The sequence below is a fragment of the Rhododendron vialii genome, chromosome 9a (assembly GCF_030253575.1).
Source record: "Rhododendron vialii isolate Sample 1 chromosome 9a, ASM3025357v1".
Taxonomy (NCBI): Eukaryota; Viridiplantae; Streptophyta; class Magnoliopsida; order Ericales; family Ericaceae; genus Rhododendron; species Rhododendron vialii.
This window is the reverse complement of record NC_080565.1, coordinates 13,516,102-13,536,640: the sequence shown is the minus strand read 5'-3', so window position 1 is coordinate 13,536,640 and position 20,539 is coordinate 13,516,102. Positions and strand designations below refer to the sequence as shown.

Here is a 20,539-nt window from a genome sequence, read left to right as displayed (position 1 = left end):
AAATTTGGATTATCAAATAGAATTGTCATCACATACACACACACATCATAAGACCAACAAATTTAATGAACCATTTATCTTTAAGGAATTTAGTCAAATGGGCATGAAAAAACAAATAAATGACTGGTCAAAGCATACGAAGCGAGCATAGATAGTAAGAATCGGATGATTACATGGATTAGTTGCCAACAACCCCCCAAATGAAAAGGAGGTGCCAGTAACAACCTTTTACTGAATTACAACCTTCCAAAACAGATATTTCCAAAGTACAAAGGGAAAAAAAATGAATGCCAAATTCCATTTTCGTTGAAAAGGCCTAAACAGAAAACCTTGTACAGATAATTCTTATCTGTCATTCCCTCTTCCACTGCAACTATATAAACCACACAAGTACAATAGTCTCCTTACAACAAACCTCGGAGCAACAGAGAGAGAGGGAGAGGGAGAGGGAGAGGGAGAGAGTACAAATTAACATGGGTGTGTTGAAATTATCCTCCATGAGTAATATTTTTCTTGTTGTGAGTTTCGTATTAGCTTGTCCATTACTATTGGTTTCAGCTCGAGTCGAGCCGGGTCGGCTCAGCCGAGATGTGTTGCGGGAACAAGAGTTAGACCGGGTTGTAAAGCTTCCCGGGCAGCCTCCGGTGAGTTTCCAGCAGTATTCGGGTTACGTAACTGTCAATGAAAGTCATGGAAGAGCTCTGTTCTATTGGTTTTACGAAGCCCTGGAAAATCCCGAAACGAAGCCTGTCCTTCTCTGGCTCAATGGAGGTATTTTCCAATCTTTACTTAATTTCATTTAGTTCACACACACACACACACACACACACACACACACACATATATATATATATATGCTCCATTTTATAATATAGATATGAATATGTTTTAATTTGTATGCATATTTTTTGAGTTATGGTTACATTTCCATGCTTCTGGGTCTTCCTTTTGATTGTTTTTTCATTGCTTCGTACTTCTAAGACATTGAATTATAAATGTTGTGTGACCATATCATACTATTTTCAATACAATAGACGGAAATGACCCGCATTGTGAAAATTTACCCATTATCAAACTGACTTTTTATTCCACAGTACCTTCTTTTTTTTTTATGTGGGGTGGATTAAGTTCTCGGGTGAATCGAAAAAATTTAATTTGTGTATGTGTAGTTAGTTTCGGTTTGACTTTTCATTGTGTGTACGTAGTAGCATATTACTCTGTAGTATGATAGAGAGATTATATACGATTTGGTTAACAACCAATGAACCAATCACTAAAATATAGAATGTACATTATCTTGGGATATATATGACGTTAATAATACTCTCATCATCATATCCATATATAGGTTCCAACAATCAAACACAACCTAAGACTTAAAAAAGTCATTGGTTCATTTTAGGGCCTACGTAGTAATATATATTCAATACCTCATAATGTCTGTCTTAGACTTAAACCAACCATTCCATTTCTAAACTGATCGATCACAAGCTTTATACATAGTTATAAACATTTTTTTTTTTTTTTGCGGGAATATAAATTATAATGACTACATACATACATATGGAGTCACACATGCAAGTATTTTACATGCAATAATTAGATTCTAGAGAGAATTAGGTGATATTCCTTTTCTTATAACCACCAAAGGTAATTAGTGTCATTATTTGGTCACCAAACATTTGAACCAGATATATGTTTTAGTTAAAAAGTAGCTTTTTTGTTGCAATATTTTCGGAATATATATAAGGCTATCCCCAAAAGTTCAATTTTGTAGGTAAACTATTTTATTTCAGATATTTTATGAAAATGACATGCTGATGGGAACAATGAGACAAGGGTTATAAGCCGTCCAACTACATAAATCATGGATTCCTTGATCAAATACAATTTGAGTGACAATTATATTCGATGAATAATAAGTATTTCAACTCATTGGATTGGAATTTCACCCCCTCATTGTTAATTAATTCCCCTGCTCCCTAAATTATTATGCCTTTAATTATCTGTTTTTGGTAAATACAAGTATACATATATGGAAAGAAACCACATTTTTAGACCCCATTAATTTATATATGAGGTGCATAATGAACAAATGAATATTCTTTTTGGGTTTTAACATAATCCATTAATATTTTCCATTAAAATCAGTTGTAGCCTCGACATGCATCCAAAGTTTCTAAAATTTTTAAAAAATGTTATACCTTAAGCGATTGGTGAGCTTTTCAGGGAAAAAATTAAAAATAGTATAGGGTATAGTAGCGTAAATAATTAATTTATTCTTAAGGATGCTACGTTTAGGCAATAAAAATAACCTTAATTAGGAAGAGGATATTGTACATAAATTATTTTAATGATATGTTCTATTTGTTTAATGTCATGTTTCTATGATGAGAGAAAAGAGAGGAAATGAAAATGAATTTAATAGTTAATCAATGACTATCCTACCGGTATCAAAATGATAATGAAGTTAATCGTTTATGATCACTTTCCCACTGGTACTACATTAAAAAAAAAAATCCAAAATAACATCATAACAATTTTCCTAATCCAAACAAAAGAAAAAAAATAAATGGATCAAGGAGTTCGTTTTATTTTCAATAAAAAAAGAAAAATAAAAAAGAGAGGTGCACGTTATAATAACTTGACTAACACAATTTTTCCTTGAAGTAATGTTTGATTCAATACAGAGATACTACTGGTATATATTTTGAAAGAAAAACAGCTTTAGAGCACTTTGTTAGCCATATAATCATGGTTTTGGCCAAAAAAGTGGTCATAGTTTATGCTTAATTTGGATTGGATGCATGTCTTAAAACATTGCAATTGAATAAGCTTATAGAACAAGTGGTTAGCTATAATCATGGCATTTGACTAGGTTAAGGCGTTGGAGTACTAGAACTCGTTCCTTCTAAATTACTACTAAAAGATTATGATTTTACTTGGGAAAATAACTAATAAGTGGGGGATATATAAAAAATCAAATAAAGTCTTACTGAGTTCTTGGACCTTCGATCTTCTCTTACAAAAAATAATAATTGCAATTACTTGACATATAAGCGATCACTAATAAAAGTTGATGTGTATTTTACTCCTCGCGCGATCACAAAATAAATGCAAGTTTAATGCTCGATTGTATCTCCAGTTAATTGCTTTCGTAAGTGGTAATCTTATCTAGTTTAAGCCGTTTACTAAATGTAAAGCATTTTTTCAAGATATCACGTAAAAGATAAGCTCAATTCCACACCTATACTTGCAACATGTGTCTTCTATTTACAAAGTCTATTTTTATGTTCTGCATGTGTTTCTAGTCTTCAAACATGGCGGGGAGAGAGAGAGAGAGAGAGAGAGAGAGAGAGAGAGAGAGAGAGAGAGAGAGAGAGAGAGAGAGAGAGAGAGAGAGAGAGAGAGAGAGAGTTTTTAATTCAACAGGGGTTGATTTCAAAATTAGTCTCCCTCAAGAGGCATATCGATATCCCAACCAAATTATAACCAGGATACAAAACCCATATAAACATTGGATATACACAACTCGGATATGTATCCGGTTTTATTCGGCTTCTATTCACCTAAGCTAAACAGGTTGTTAGCAACTGAGAGTTAATTATAACATTTTAAAACGTTGGCGTTGCATTTTTCTAAAGTAGGGAGTGTTTATTGGATCCCCCTCCCCCTTTTTTTTTAAATTAATGTGCATGTTTGTTAAATTAGATTCCTATCCTCCCACTCATTTCAATTATTATTATTTCTATCCTTATAAAGAAAATCATAATAATCCACCATTTTTTATAACCTAGTATCCCGGTCAATTTGCTCATATCTCAATTAATTTGGGGAGAATGGTTTTTCCACTCCCTTTTATCCATTGACACTCATTTTTTGTCTTTCATTTACGTAAGATTATAAAATTAGCCTTATCTCTTGAATCACATTTTTCAGGCAATTCGATACTATCACGTAAATAAAAGCAAAAAAGAGAGTGGCAGTTGATAAAATGGGAGTATTAAAATCCTTTCTCTTAATTTGAGGCTTTTGAAATTAAGGCATTTTTACATATATATCCGGTACAAAAAACCGACCATGATGGTTTAATTGTAAGAGGAAGCAATTATCTGTGTACCTATGTCAATTGTTATCAGTTCATAAGTACAAAAACGAGGTAGTAGTTATCTCCGTTTGACCAAAAAAAAAACACGAGGTAGTAGTACTAACAAAAAAAAAACGAACAAACGAACAGAATGAACTCTAATAAAAGTGGAAACCAAAGGACGTGGACCACATTTGAAGAAAGCGGTGGACCCTTAAGCAAATAACACCAGCTATATTGCAGCCGTGGTCCTTCTCTTGCCAGTTGCCAGTTGCCACGCCTAACCTGGACCAGCTAGGGTCCTCCAATTGTGTCAGTCAAAGCCTCCACTGAGAGGCCGTTCGGCTAAATAAACTACTTGATTTATTTTTTTGTTCTTATTTAATTTTTTTTTTCATTCGTTAGTTTTTTGTCAATTTTTGGAGATTATTACTTCGTCATGACGAGAGGAATCTAAAAAGTAAAAAATTACAATCGAAATTTAATTTTTTTGAATAAAGACAAAAATAAGCCAATAAACCAATTTTTTCATCTTTATATTAAAAAAAAAAGGATTTCGATCGTAATTTTTTACCTTTTATATTCCTATTGTCATGATGAAGCAATAATCTTCAAAAAATTGACAAAAAACTACCAAATGCGAAAAAAATTTGAATAAGGACAAAAAAAATAGGCCAAGTGACTTATTTAGCCGAACGGCTCCTAAAAATGGTACTCCGTAGTTACAAAACCCGAAGGACTCAAAAAAAATCTGAAAAAATTTATCGATTGGTTTGGTTTTTAGTTGGGGTGATGGCGGAATTTTTCTGGACTGGACTGGACTAAACTGAATTGAACCGAACCTATCAACTATATATTTTATATATTTTACATATATATATATATACTTTAAATTAAATAGAAATTTTATATTTCGGGCAAATCGAAATCCCCGACCGAATCAATCCCACCCTGAACCTAACCGAACTCAGCATCGGTCGGGATCAGTCCTGAAAAAATTTGGACCGAACGGAATCGGTCTTCAGAAATTTTACCCCGAACCGAATCGAACTGAACCGAAATCACCTCTAGTAAATTTAATTGTTTTTTTTTTGTGTGGAGTTTTTGCTGCTTTTTAATTGATTATATTTTATAATTTATAGTATTTTATGTGATTTTAAAAATATTGTATTATAGAACTAATCAATATCTATCAAACAAGATTTATAGTGGATATAGAATTCATTAATGATATAATTAATTTTTTATCTGGTTAGAGTAGAATGAGGAACTATTAAATTGGGATGGAGGGAGAACCTTTTTCTCACAAGAAGAAATGGTTAAATTTCAACATGTAGTAGGAGTAGTTTCTAAATTTAGAGAATAGATTAAATTATTTACACCGTCGGTGTAAAAACTAACATTGCGCTATGCTGTTATATTCTATTCATTGGGACTATTGTTTTGACGACGTGACTCAATGTAATTGATTTGGAGGAAATAAATTCTTACACCGCCGATGTATATAGAGAAATATGTGCTTTTATACAACAATAATATATAGAAAACCACTCCGTTTTAATAGTTGTCCGGCCTTTTGACAACACCTTGATGCCCCGGGATTCACATACACGATCCAAAAGCTCAACGAATATATTAATTTTCAAAGAATCAAACTTATTGAACTTCACAAATTCCGACATCATATGAAATTTGTCTTGTTAAAGTAAAAAATATGTTTGCTTGTTAAAGTAAAAAATATGTTTGCTTACTACGGAATTATGATATCATCAATGCGATCTACTTTACTTTTAGTCCTCTTTTCAAACAAACTGACTTTAAATCTACAATAGTTTAGAAAGTGATATTGGTTGCCTAATTTTTTCACATCATGCGCTTTCGTATATGTCTAATTCCCAAACTCGTTTTTTTTTTCTTTTCATAAATGCTTGACCCTGCAAACCTTTTTTTTTTTTTTGCCACAACGACAACAGATAGTATTATTAAAACCAATAACGAACATTAAGTGGAAGACCCGTCCCAACAAAGAGAATCGAGTAACCACAACGGTGGGGATGCAGTCCAAAGACAAGACCCCGAACCATTCACACATTTTCCAACCAACACATGAGCAACCTTGTTACTAGAACTACGTACAAAAGAGTAACTACAACAGTGAAAATTTATGCTCAAAACCTGAATATCATGAATAATGACCTCCACCTCTTGACTGATAGCTACTTTGCCATGAAGCATATTCACCATCAACTGAGCATCACTTTCTACAAGTATTGACCCTGCAAACCTTAAAAGTGGAATGGATGAAACCTTCCGCAGAGGGAGTATTTCATGTAACAGGTTGATATCTTCCTCCTCTCACAATATTGTGCTACATTGTGAGAGGAGGAGGGTCCGAGGATATCTACCCGTTACATGAAAGGCTTTATGTGTTTGGTGGGCCCCTGTCCTTTGGGGCATAGACCAACTCAGTAGTGCTAGATTTAGACCCATCCCTAGGGGAATCAAATGGACGAGTTTAGGTTAAATTGGGTAAGTTGTAAGTGGGTTGGGCCTTTAATGGGTCATTGACCCATTTAGACCCATTAATTATGAGTTCAACTATCCATACCCGACCCAACCCATTTATTTAAAATCAAACCCGACCCACCCATTAATCCAATTACAGTTTTACTTTACTTTTTTTTGTTTTGTTCTTTTTTGTTTATCTTAGATAAAAATGTGAAATTCAGATATACCAATAATAATTTTATAAAGCACACGAAAAAATTGAGTGACTTATTTTTTTGTTCTTATTCAATTTTTTTTTGCATTTGTTGTTTTACGTCAAACTTTTATGACTTATTGATTCGTCTCAACGAGAGAAATTAGAAAAGTAATTTTTTTTTATCGAAACTCAATTTTTTGAGCAAAGACAAAAATAAGTCAATATGACAACTTTTTTTACTTATCTGTCTTTTTTAAAAAAATTATTAGTTTCGAACAAATACGGAGTAGGATTTTTTTTTAATAAAGAAAACAAAACTAAAAGAATTCGGGAAAAAGTGATGAGAAAGAGAGAGTGTGTATTTGTCCTACCTGATGCCTACCCATTTTATAGGAAATTCGGAATAACTCGGGGGTTGCCACCTGTGCTGTTTTGGACGCGTGTACTGTGTCACGGACGGACTTTTTGTTAGGGATCAGAAGTTTGCTCTAAGTTTGATGATTTTTTGATGGCTAATGTTTATGACCCATTGAGCATTTAAGTTGATCCAAATGAGACATAATTAGGACCCAATAATAAATGAGTTTGATGAGTTTGAAACCATTCTAACACAACTAATAAATGAATTGAATTGAGTCTATTTTTTAATAGGTGAATTTAAATTTTTTAATGAGTATGGGTTCAACTTGCCACCTTTTCCCATCCCTATCCATAATATAATCAAGTTGGGCAATGTGGATGGAAAATATGTACTGCTACTAACTCAATAGTTAATCAAACATCGGGTCAGGTCACTCACATTTGGTGGGCCCGTATCCGAAACATGGGTTAAGATCCAGTCCAGTTTTTTGTATGTCCAGTCCAGTCCAGTTTTGGGTCATTGTGGGTCCGGAAGGGACCCACAATAACGATCTAAATCGTTCATTTTGTAGAGTTCATTGAGATGTCATTTTTAATCAAAATTAGCATGATCGAACATCGATAGGTACACGAACGAAATATATTTGTACAATAAAAAATGGGCAATTATGAGTTTCAATTTATTTTTTGTCATCGCATTTTTCTTGTACAAATCTGTTTCGTTTATCTAGCTATCGGTGTTCAATCAAGCTAGAATTTTGCGTGGACGACATACTCAACGAGCTTTACAAAATGAACAATTCCGATTATTGTTGTGAGCCCAAAAGAGACTCACAACGGTCCAAAACTGAACCAAACTGAACATTAATAAAACTGGACTGGACCTTCCTCCCCGAAACTTTTCAGACCTTTGGGTGGGCCAGTATGAGCACAAGCTTTTTTTACCAAGCGCGTGATCGTCATAGGGTACAGCACGTGGCAGATGTTACATCTAACCATTGATTCCTTCTCTTCCTGCCCACACCTGATAAACTTCCCTCCCTTGAAGTACTATCATCTTCCCCCCACTGCCTAGTGCCGCATCCTTTTTTGTTTTTCCGATGGCTAGAAGTGTTCGGCCAATTCTCGCGCATCTCGGCTTTGCAAAGCCATGAGAATGAGTTGATAGCACGTGAGATGTTTCGGACATTATTTATAGGCATTGTCCTTTTAGTGAGCCGAGCTCGAGTAGCTAGGGATTTTTAAGCGGATTAGTAGGTTAGTTAAAGATTGATTTTACTAATACTTAAACGAACTCAAAACATGTGCTTGAGTTTGTTTTGTTTTATCTTGAACGATTAACAAGCTGAGCTCGAGCAGTTTGATTTATTTTGGAGCCCCTACTATTGTTTTTGTGTAGTCTCTCTTTTAGTTTTGAACAATTAACTGTTTGTACAGATCGAGCATCATTTTCATTGTGATATTTCAATTGATTCTCAATTAGTACAACAATTTACCTAGTTTAAGGAAGACGGGATCACATTTGTCGTTCTTAGCTTTGGGGGTAAAGGAAGCCATGATTGTGACTAACTTACACGTGTTTCCCTCATTTATATTTTTCCCCATTTCGCAATTGAATTCTGTTGGAGTATGACCGAAGACTGTTTCGTTATTTGCTGGGACAGTTTTGCCTTTTGAGGGAGCACAATATTCTTTTTACTTTGTGTTTTTCTCTGGCTTTTCTTCAAATATACTCGTAATGTCTCATTTGAAACTTGGAATATATCAGGTCCAGGATGTTCATCAATTGGGTATGGGGCATTAGAGGAGCTTGGGCCTTTCTTATCTCAAAAAGGCAAACCAGAGCTAATGTTCAACAACCACTCATGGAATAAAGGTACGTAGGAAACCGGTTCAAGGTTGTTCACTTCCTTGTGATTTTCATTTTGATCATCTCAAGTTATTTCTTTTGAAGTCGATCATAATTTAGTTCGTAAGAATGGATAACCAATTTCTTCTTGATGTAAAGCGGTGTAGTCCACAACAATGTTGTCGTGCCTTTTGTTATACGGAAAATAGTACGGATTATGGAAGGGTTAATGGAAGAGAGTCAATAAACTTAGTCTTTTTTTTTCTTTTCTCTACTTAATCGATCACTCCATAAATCTATGAGCAACATTACCTTAGAGCGATTTTATAGTGCACATCAGTATAAAAAGGTAGGCAGGGTACCAACTTTGTGATCAAGGCCACATTGGGTCGTTGCCAAGCTGACACATTTCACTGCACTGCAACCACTGACTTATGCCTTACGACCCAACATGTCCTTGCAACACCGGTTCACTTTCAACAAAAGCATGGACCAAAGCCTAATACACTTGTGGTTTCTAAGTGAAGAACATGAATGATCAGTAGTTTCCCTAAAAAACCCCGTGAATGATGGGTACTAACTATAATCATGATCATCTTTTAGCGGCCAACCTTTTGTTTTTGGAATCCCCTGTTGGTGTTGGATTTTCATACACTAATACAAGCAGCGATATCCAGCAGCTTGGCGACACTGTTACAGGTAATTTTGGGTCATACATAATTCCTTGCATTAATAAAATTCACGCTTTTTGTTTGGATTTTAGATTTTGTAACGAATGAAAAATGAGAAGGAAATACAATTTGCTCGACATTCCTTTTCTGAATATAAATGCATGTAAATTGTTTTTGAAAAAAATATATTGATTTTCTACCTCACCAGGCAGAGAGAAAATTTGGATTATGTCCTTCATTTTCATTGCCTTACTTTCTGTTTCCTTTTCTTTTTCCTCCACAAATCAAAAATCCAAACATCTAATTACTTTCCGTGGGTGCTTACTAATTTTTACTTGTTCTGCCGATTACAAATATATCTATATTACTTTTAGCCAAGGATTCATACGTATTTCTTGTCAACTGGTTCCGAAGGTTCCCACAATTCAAGTCACATGAGTTCTATATTGCTGGAGAAAGCTATGCAGGTAATTTGAATCTCATTAGGTGTATGCATGTATTAATTCAAGCATGGCTCTGCATCTGTATTCTGTATGCATGTCATTTGCTAGCACTACATACATTCCGTTGCTTTTGTATGCAAATACATCTATGCTTATTTAGTTTGTGTTCTATGTCTTAGGGCACTATGTTCCGCAACTTGCCGAACTTATTTTTGACAACAATAAGATTGTTTCAAAGGATGACTTCATAAACTTCAAAGGTTTCATGGTGAGTGCTCTCCTAACCGATTTTTTTCATTTTATCATGCATTTTGATCACCCGATCTTTGTTGCATTTGTTGGGATTTCACTTCTGCAAACATGAGCAGAAACACATTCTCACACACACCAAAGAGAACTGGGGAACCTGCACTACAGACGAGATAGAGACAACCAGCATGAGATGAAAATACCCAAATTCCAAATCCTAGACACTTAATTAACGGTTTGTATCTCCAGCGCACACTTCCTTGCTCACTTCAATGTCCCTTCATGAAAGCCACAAAGACTTTATCCTTGCACTCTACAAATGCGCACACCACTTTAACACATCTGCTTTCATGTACCTCCACCTAGGTGTGCTTCTCCGCAGCTATTGCCTACATTGTTTACCCCACTCGTACTACTTGTCGTTCGCTTGACAGCTGCTCCTACAGTCTCGACATTTTCTATGACCCTGTATTACTTTCCATGCTTGCATCCTCCAAGGACTGGTCTGACATCCTCTTTTTTGATCCTCTTCTCCTGTGTATCTTCTCCATGTACTTCGGATCGTCTACAGTATCTGTAGACTGCCTGCCACAACTCAATCAGCCGCACATGTATCGCCAATTCTAACAGACTCCCTATGTAATTTCTTTTGGTGTGTACATTTGGGTGTGCTTATGTTTGCATGAGATGTGTAAAAACTCCAACAAGAAGGCAATATTAAGCACAAGTTTTCTACTTGACAATTGTTTAGGTTAAAGGTCAAAGTTGATTAGAAATTTAATGAATGGTAGAAGTAGGAACGAAAAAGGTAAATCAGTTTCTATTAAGCACAAGCTGTCTACTTGACAATTGTTTAGGTTAAAGGTCAAAGTTGATTATTGTTTTTATATAATCTGTCTGCGAAGATGTCTTTTATACCAATTTGATCCTCCAAAGATGCTTATACCAGCATAAATACAGTGCTAGAGTTTGTTTTACTATATCAAACAGCTTTTAGAAATGGTATATATAGTTGTGCGCTCTGATAGCACCACATGAACTTTTGCAGATTGGGAATGCATTAATGGATGATGAGACAGATCAAACGGGGATGGTCGAGTATGCGTGGGATCATGCTGTGATATCAGATCGGGTGTACCATGATATAAAGAGCCAATGCAACTTCAGCCTTCAAAACCCATCCAATGGCTGCGACCAGGCCCTCAATGAGTACTTTGATGTTTACCAGATCATAGACATGTACAGCTTGTATTCTCCTACCTGTGTTGAGAGTAATTCCAGCAGCACTAGACAGCATCCTGGGACCCGTGGCATTGCTCCTCACTTATTTTCCAAAATTGTGAGTTCCTCAATATCTTCGTCATTCCTGACTACTTCTTTACAATCACTGGGTCATACAACATGTCAATTCAGGGTACGATGGGTATTTAATATCATCTTATGGCCTACTACATATTTTATGTTAAAAAAAAAGTGTAGGGAAAAATGAAGTAGATAGTGATTAGTAAGGAAAAAGAATGTTGAAAACATTGTTTATGCACTGTTCTTGGAGCGTTGCCCCCCCTCTAAAGTACTAACATCTTGTACTGAGTGTTACTTACATATCTCACCTTTGAAACAAAATTTTGTTGGCCAAGAACTCAGGAAGGCATTGGTGAAGAAAACTAACGCATAATAACTCATTGTTTTTTCATGAAATAATGGAAATGGGCTTGCTGGTGCACAGTCAAACCAAGAGAACTTTAAGTTCGCGTCTTGTGATACTATTTGACAATGAGCAAATTTTAAGTTTTAAACCATTAATCAACGAGTCAAATTGAGTTTCTTTTTTCCCTTTTGGCAGAACGGGTGGCACAAGAGGCCGACTGGTTATGACCCATGTGCATCTGACTACACCGAAGTGTATTTGAATAGACCAGACGTTCAAGAAGCACTACATGCCAATGTCACCAAAATTTCCTACCCATGGACCCACTGCAGGTATACTCAAACTCTCTGTTATCTTGAATTGGGCACCAGTATCAAGTGCATGTATTTGTCCAAGTACCGTATTTTAATCTAATTTCTAGGCCTTTTTACCTCTAGTTCCAGAAAATAGGAAGTAATTCCCACCAGGTCTCCTCTAATTAATGAAACACCGAAACCTAATGAAAGTGCCTAAATCCTAGGGTACCCTATGAAAGTGCCTAAACCCGAGGGTACCCTATAAAAATGCCTAGACCCCTAGAGTACCTTATGAAAGTGCCTAAACCGCTAAAACATTATAATAGAAAGGTGCACCCTAAAACCCCTATGAAAGTGCCTAAACCTAAACCCTAGGGCTCTATGAAAGCGCCTAAACCTAAACCCTATGGTATCTTAAACCCTAAAACCCTAGGGTACCCTAAAACGCTAAAACCCTAGGATACCCTAAAACTCTAAGGTGATACTTTCATTAATGGTAAATTTATTTTTGTAAAGTGGGCCTAGTAGTAATTAAGTATTCCATCTCTCCTTAATGAGAATTAAGTTTCACTTTTCTGTACTTAGAGGTAAAATCTCTAATTTCTATGTCAAGGATACATGAACACACCAAAAATATTTTGTTTGTATGTGGTATATAACAATCGTTGAATTTTTAGGGTAAATGATGTTTAAGTTACCTTATGGCATTTCATGCATAATGTAGGAGTTCAATGCATTGTTCATTGGAAAGTTCAATGCATTGTTCATTGGAAACCTGACTCAACGTGTCGGATGTGGATCCTATACCGGTAACTGAATATTGGGTGTCCGACGGGTATTTTTTTTACCTTTAGAGGTGTCCATATAATGAAAGAAATGTGGACACGAAGTTTAGTTCCTCCTAGTGTTTTTTGGTACAGGTAAAAACTCACATATTTTGCTAAGTTAAGGGGAGGGGGGAGAACAACTGGCAGGAATTGAAATCCTGTGCATGAGGATGGGAGCGCAGTAGCCCGACACGACACTTGGGCTATCCCTGGTCCTTTTTTCTCATAGCATGTACTTATGATTTACAATCAAACTAAGATCTTTGAGTCGAGTTTCAAAGCGGCTAGAATTTATTATCACCTTCAATGTGTGGCGCACCCTCATGCATGTGATTAAGCCTTGACTGAGTACAACCAAAGAAAGGCAGAAGGAAAAACTTCAGGGTATTGGAATATATAAGATTTGATGTATAAGATTTTCTTTTCCATATTATTAATGATAAGTTACATAGAGTAAAATTAAATTATCAGAAGGTCGATCTGCTGATCAAAATAAATTATCAGCAGGCCAGTATTATATAAAGGCCCAAGTGGTGGTGCAAATCGCCAAGACCTGACCTCTTAGCCTCAGTCAATCTCTAGTCAAAGCTTAGGTTGAGATCAATTCTGTTGTCCAAGTTAAGCTAAGGTCGCTAATAGAAATTTATAAGCGATGGGTGCACACGCAATGCGTGTGCTTCTGCCTAGTAACTGCAATTTTTTGAGCCCTAAGAAATAGGAAACTGTAACGGAGTGGGTAATTAGATGAATCACGTGTTTACGTTTATGTCCTTACTGATGGCATATGTATAATAGAATGGAGATTTTTGTCCTTTCCATGTTCTATTGGGGAAATGAGAAATGTGAGCCAGCTTTATTTTTTGGTCCACACCAAAAAAAGGCTCTCCCTTTATATGTATTTAGAATAGATGTTAGATATATGGAAAATTACACTTAAAACATTTTCAGCCATTAATTTTTTTCAGTAAACCCCTGTAGAAGTTGCAGAATTTAACGAACTGGGGGAACTTACCTTTATAGTAACAGTTATAGATGTTCTTCAGAAAGCTAATCTTTTTCTTTGTTTAAAAAAAACATCCTACAAGAAAGAGAAAGGAAAAGAACAATTCTATTTAACGGTGTGTTCTTTTTCAGTGATACTATTACATTTTGGAGTGATGCACCAGCTTCCGTACTTCCCATAGTAAAAAAGCTTGCTTCTGGAGGCCTCCGCATATGGGTTTTCAGGTTTTTATTATTTACAATTTTATATATATTTACATATATACAGGGGTTGGCCTCTTACAAAAGTTGACACAAGTTTTTTGTGTAATTCATTTTGGAGCCCCACGCAAATTATTGGAGCTGTTCTCTGAATTTGTACCTTGATTGCAGTGGTGATTCGGATGGCCGAATTCCGGTAACAGCGACGAGGCTCACATTGAGAAAACTTGGATTGAACGTCACGGAAGATTGGTCTCCTTGGTACACCAGGCATCAACAGGTAAATATTTTAATGCTTTTCTGTCTTGAATTTGTGAAGAATATTATTTTCATTAATTTGATGTTTACATCCATATATATTTTTGATATAGCTATAATAATTTTTGATATAGCTATAATAATAATAAGTATGTATCTGTGGAAATTTCATAGGTTGGTGGGTGGACAGTTAAATATGATGGACTAACGTTTGTGACAATCAGAGGAGCTGGGCACCAAGTTCCAACTTTCAAACCCCGGCAAGCCCTTCAGTTGATCTTTCATTTCTTGACCAATGAGAATTTGCCATCTGTTCCATATTAAAATATTAGCTAGAATGTATTGTTATCTCTTTCGTGTTTTTACCTAATGAAATGAAAGCAACAGATCACTTCAAATTTGGTGAAATCCAATCTGGTTCTTCGTTTTTTGCTTTGTTAGCTGAGATCAGTGTCGTCAAAATCTTACCATCCATGTTACGTATCCTACAAGTCTATTCCATTTGGAGATAAAATCAATACACATCATTGAATGTATTTTTAACCTTTTTTAAAATTTTACGACATGCGTACATATGATGTGTGTGCTGCAATTTTTAGGAGGTCTACAGCCATTATGTGGCGTAGGGGTTACATTCTGTGTGCAAATTAATCGTATACCGTTTCTACGAATAGTTTGTAATGTGGTGTTTCTTCTGACAAAATTCAAGAAGAAAGAGGATTTCATTCATTGATCATTGTTCTCGATACAAGACTCAGAAGAAACACACCCTTTTATAACCCCAGAACTCAAACTCCTATTGGATCTCAAAATGACCTCCTGGATTGCTGAGCTGGACTACACCCGAACTAATGCCTTAACAGAAAATACAAATGACAAAATGCCACACAATATGAAACTGAAAGAAAACTAACTGCACTTAACCTCCCTTATCTTCTATTCTCTTTACACCCCCTTGCAAACTCATGGTTGGAGAAGATCCAACCTTGAGTTTGGACTTCAGAAAAACAAAACGAGATACAGGCAACACTTTCGTAAAAATATCAGCCACTTGAGCATGTGATGCAATAAAATGAAGCACCAATTTCTTAGCCAATACTTGCTCCCGGATAAAGTGATAATCAATTTCAATGTGCTTGGTACGCGCATGAAAGACGGGATTTGATGCCAAGGCCATGGCTGATCTATTGTCACACCACAGAACATGAGGTGGAGCAATAGAAACCTGCAATTCAGTAAGCAGCTGTTGGATCCAAACTAAAACTGCAGCTGTTTGGGCCATGGCCCTGTACTCAGCCTCAGTAGAAGAACGTGCAACTGTGGGTTGCTTTTTAGCACTCCATGAAACAGGTGTAGCACCAAGAAAAACAACAAAACCAGAGGTTGATTGTCTATCTACGGGATCACCAGCCCAGTCGGCATCAGCATAAGCAGTTAAAGAAAGAGGACCATCAGTAAAATAAAGACCATGATTGATAGTACCCTTGATATATCGAATCAGACGTTTCACAGCCAAAAAATGACTAAGTTTGGGCTGATGCATGTGTTGGCAAACCGTATTCACAGCAAAAGCTATGTCCGGCCTAGTTAATGTAAGATACTGCAAGGAGCCCACAAGAGTTCTGAACAAAGACACATTATCAAAAGGAGGATCGGAAGGATCATAAGGTCCTTTGGTAGAAGTTGGAGAAGCACTAGGCTTACAATCCTCCATTCCTGCTTTAGTCAAGATTTCTGAAACATATTTGGACTGAGTGAGACACAGACCATGCTGAAAGTATGTCACCTTTAGGCCAAGAAAATAATGCAAGGAACCAAGATCTTTCATCACAAACTTGGAACCAAGCAAAGAAACTAACTGAGACAGAAAAGGAGTATCACTTCCAGTCAAAATAATATCATCCACATAAACCAAAATGAGAGTGATGGAAGTTGGTTTATGAAGAATGAACAAAGAAGAATCTGCCTTGCTGCTTACAAACCCAAGTTCTAACAGATAAGTGGAGAAAACTGAGAACCATGCCCTAAGAGCTTGACGTAACCCATAGAGAGCCTTTGTTAGTTTACAAACATAAGTAGGGTGAGCTGGATCCTTGTACCCCTGTGGTTGTCTCATAAAAACATCTTCAGTAATAGTGCCATGGAGAAAGGCATTTGAAACATCCAGCTGTTTGAGTGGCCATTTGTAGTGAACAGCTAAACCAAGGATAATTCTAACCGTTGGTTGTTTAACTACTGGACTAAAGGTTTCGATGAAATCCACCCCCTCAGCTTGTTGATTACCATTAGCAACCAAGCGAGCTTTATATCAAGCAACAGACCCATCAGAATGTCGCTTTACCTTATAAATCCACTGACAGCCAATTACATGACCATGTGATGGTGGGGGAACCAAAACCCATGTCCCTTGTTTGACCAAAGCCTCATACTCTTCAGCCATTGCCTTTTGCCAAACTGAGTGCTGAATGGCTTCAGTAAAATGTTTTGGTTCTGAAATGGATGAAGAGGAAGAAGCAAAAAGAGATATGGGATGTTTAGGTTTGAATATTCCATTTTTGGATCTGGTTTGCATAGAATGATTAGTAGAAACTTGTGGAGATGCGGATATAGAAGAAAGAGAAGACACTGGTACGCATGGAGGATCAGAAGCAGAAACTAATGATGAAGAATGTGCGAGGACAGAATCAGCAGAAGTAGAAGAAGATTCAGACAAAGGAATAGAAGTTGTGGTGTCAAGAATGGAAGGAACAGGAACAGACACAACAATATCATCAAACTCAGTAAGTGAGATAGGAAAGGTAGGGGCAGTAGAAGTGGACTGAGAAGAGACAGAGGAAAGAAGACTGACATAAGGGAAACAATTTTCTTCAAATCTCACATGTCTTGAAACATTTACTTTGTCAGCATTTGGATCATAACATCTATATCCTTTAGAAGTGGTACAATACCCTAAGAAAACACAACATATAGACTTGGGAAGAAGTTTATGAGGAACATATGGTTTTAACCAAGGAAAACAAGCACAGCCAAAAGGTTTGAGAACAAAATAGTCTGGTTTGGTATGAAACAAAAGAGTATAAGGAATCTGAAAGTTCAAAGATGAATGAGGTAGACGATTAGCTAAGTAAACTGCTGTAGTTAATGCCTCAAGCCAAAATTGAACTGGCATCCCAGCATGTGTTAATTGAGTAAGAGTTGTATCTATCAGGTGTCTATGCTTTCTTTCCACAACTCCATTCTGTTCAGGAGTGTGTGGGCAAGAAGTTTGATGAATGATACCAGCTAAAAGAAAAAGCTGAGACAAGTAATTATTGATGAATTCTCCCCCATTGTCTGACCTAACAGTTTTGACAGAGGTTTTGAATTGATTGACAACATAAGCTTTGAAGTGTGTAAGAGTATGTTTGACATCAGATTTATAATGCAAAGGAAACATCCAAGAATATCGACTAAAATCATCAATTATGAGAAGGTAGTATCTAAATCCTTGAACAGAAGGTACAGGGGCTGGACCCCAAACATCCATATGCATCAAATCAAAAGGAGCAACTGAAACAGATTCAGAAACAGGGAATGAGAGTTTATGACTCTTTACAGCATTACAACTGAAACACGGAATATCATATGGTCTAGAAACAGGTAAGTTGTGTTGTTTTATTAAAGACTGAAACAAAGGCACGCTAGGATGGCCTAACTTTTGATGCCAAATAGCTGCAGAAGTCATAGAAGAGCTAAGAAGAACATGATGACCTGAAGAAGAAGAAGCAACTCTAGAGAAGTTCTTGATGGGGTACAAACCCTACACACAGGGCCCCTTGTGAAGAATTTTGTGTGTTTGCTTGTCCTGAATAATATATCCATGACAATCAAAAACAAGAGAACAATTGTTATCTTTTGCAAATTGATGAACTGAAAGTAAATTGTGTGTAACAGAAGGTGTGTGAAGAATGTGATTAAGATGAAAATGAGTTGTTGGAGTGGGTAAAAGACCTTTACCAGAGTGAGCTATTGGAAGAGAATTTCCATTTCCAACAAGCACTCCATCCCCAGTATGACATGGCTGTGACTGAGAGAGATTGGCTAGGTCATGTGTGACATGAGTAGAGGCTCCACTGTCAAAATACCAGTTGGACGAAGACTGAGGTGGTGGTGAAAAAGCAGGACCATAACCTCTGTGACCAAACTGTCCATTGTGACCAATCTGAGCAGAATAACCAGATGGTGTAGAAGAACTAACAAACTCCTGTGATGAAGGATAACCAGTATAAAATGCAGAGGGAACACCACTATTGAAGGTCAACACATTTGCATGTGGTGCATATGAACCATGATAACCAGCTGGTGGACCAGAAAATGGTCTTGAAACAGGATTGTTTCCACCATTCCAGGACTGATATGCTCCATTTCCTTGCCAAGACTGATGCACAGACCTTCTAGGACCAGAAACAACAAATGAGAGAGGCTGATATTGCAAGTTTTTCCTATGATGACAATAGAAAGCTGTATGGTTTGTTTTACCACAGATTTGACATTCTGTTCTTGTATTGGCACCAAATCCTGATCCTCTTCCACCACGGCCTCGATTAAAACCACCATTAAAAGACATGCCTCTATTGGACTGTTGAAAGTTCTGTTGTGGATAATATGGTCCAGTAGAATTAGGTGTTTGATACATAAGAGAACCTAAAAGAGGGCCTGGAAATCCTGCCTGCAACATTTGAGATCCAGAACCACTAGCTTCATGATCATGTGACTGTGATGATGGCACAAGAGAGGAGGATTTCTGTGTTGTCAAGAGAACCTTGGATGTACTAGTCCCTATTTCACCTTCATCTTTGTGAATCTGTGCCTCCTCATTTCGTAAAATAGTGGCTAATTCATCAAACAATATGTCTCCTCTAATTGTATTTATAGCACTCTTTATGCCTCTAAAAACTGGAGGTAAACCTTTAATGGCACAAAACACCATATCACTTTCCTCAACATGATAGCCTACAGCTTCAAGCCTTTGAACATAATTTCGAATTTCATCTATGTAAGAGTCCATTGTACCAGTCTTAGTAACACTGTATAAACGACTTCGGAGTTCATGAATCTGAGATTTAGAGATTGAATTGAATCTATGTTCTAGAGTGTGCCAAACTTGAGAAACATGCTCAAGTCCTAAAACGTGTGGTAAAGTTGCAGGAGATAAACTGGCAGTGAGACATGATAAAAGTTGATTATCAATCAAAGTCCATAGTGTGAACTCAGGATTCGTAACCCTAACATTTGCAGAATCAAGAATTGTAGATGCTGGTGGTGGAATTGAACCATCTAGATAACCTATATAACCATTTGCCCTTAAAGCATTCATAACCTGAGTTCGCCAGAGTAAGTAATTTCCTCCTTCAAGCTTGATATTCACCAGAGAGTGAAAATTGGCCACAAGAAATGCAAGCGCAGGTGGAAGCGTTGTGGAAGAAGATGAAGACGTCTGAGATGATGTTGCCATGATGAATTCGAACAAGAATCGAAAACCAAACAGAAAATCTTCAAGTTCGAATTTGTAGATCGAGACTTACGTCATCAGCTCTGATACCATGACAAAATTCAAGAAGAAAGAGGATTTCATTCATTGATCATTGTTCTCGATACAAGACTCAGAAGAAACACACCCTTTTATAACCCCAGAACTCAAACTCCTATTGGATCTCAAAATGACCTCCTGGATTGCTGAGCTGGACTACACCCGAACTAATGCCTTAACAGAAAATACAAATGACAAAATGCCACACAATATGAAACTGAAAGAAAACTAACTGCACTTAACCTCCCTTATCTTCTATTCTCTTTACATCTTCCTCGACCACGCCCTTTTATCATGACCTCATTGCAAACCTTGATCCACTGCTGTACGAATGGGATTCTTCGAAGGATGGCTGCTTCCAAGCCAACCTCCGGG

The 20,539-nt window shown here is 36.6% G+C and overlaps 2 protein-coding genes across 2 annotated transcripts; one reads left to right on the top strand and one right to left on the bottom strand.

Moving 5' to 3' along the window:
• The first annotated feature begins 261 nt into the window (after nt 1-261).
• On the top strand, nt 262-15,022 carry LOC131300595 (serine carboxypeptidase-like 34). The gene is made up of 10 exons (XM_058326515.1): nt 262-771; nt 8,920-9,027; nt 9,604-9,699; nt 10,046-10,138; nt 10,294-10,382; nt 11,412-11,702; nt 12,207-12,343; nt 14,269-14,361; nt 14,509-14,617; nt 14,770-15,022. Exons 1-10 carry the CDS (start codon nt 474-476, stop codon nt 14,917-14,919), a joined length of 1,464 nt encoding a protein of 487 aa, XP_058182498.1. The 5' UTR covers nt 262-473; the 3' UTR covers nt 14,920-15,022.
• Nucleotides 15,023-15,514: 492 nt separating this feature from the next.
• On the bottom strand, nt 15,515-16,711 carry LOC131299633 (uncharacterized mitochondrial protein AtMg00810-like). The gene has a single exon (XM_058325218.1). It carries the CDS (start codon nt 16,709-16,711, stop codon nt 15,515-15,517), a length of 1,197 nt encoding a protein of 398 aa, XP_058181201.1.
• Between the last annotated feature and the right edge of the window lie 3,828 nt (nt 16,712-20,539).

Bases quoted from the DNA above. Each gene is read 5' to 3' on its own strand.
- LOC131300595 (XM_058326515.1), top strand. From the start codon at position 474: ATGGGTGTGTTGAAATTATCCTCCATGAGTAATATTTTTCTTGTTGTG. The intron at 10,139-10,293 runs GTAATTTGAATC...TCTATGTCTTAG, and splicing joins TGCTGGAGAAAGCTATGCAG to GGCACTATGTTCCGCAACTT. The intron at 14,618-14,769 runs GTAAATATTTTA...GAAATTTCATAG, and splicing joins GGTACACCAGGCATCAACAG to GTTGGTGGGTGGACAGTTAA.
- LOC131299633 (XM_058325218.1), bottom strand. From the start codon at position 16,711: ATGAGACAACCACAGGGGTACAAGGATCCAGCTCACCCTACTTATGTT.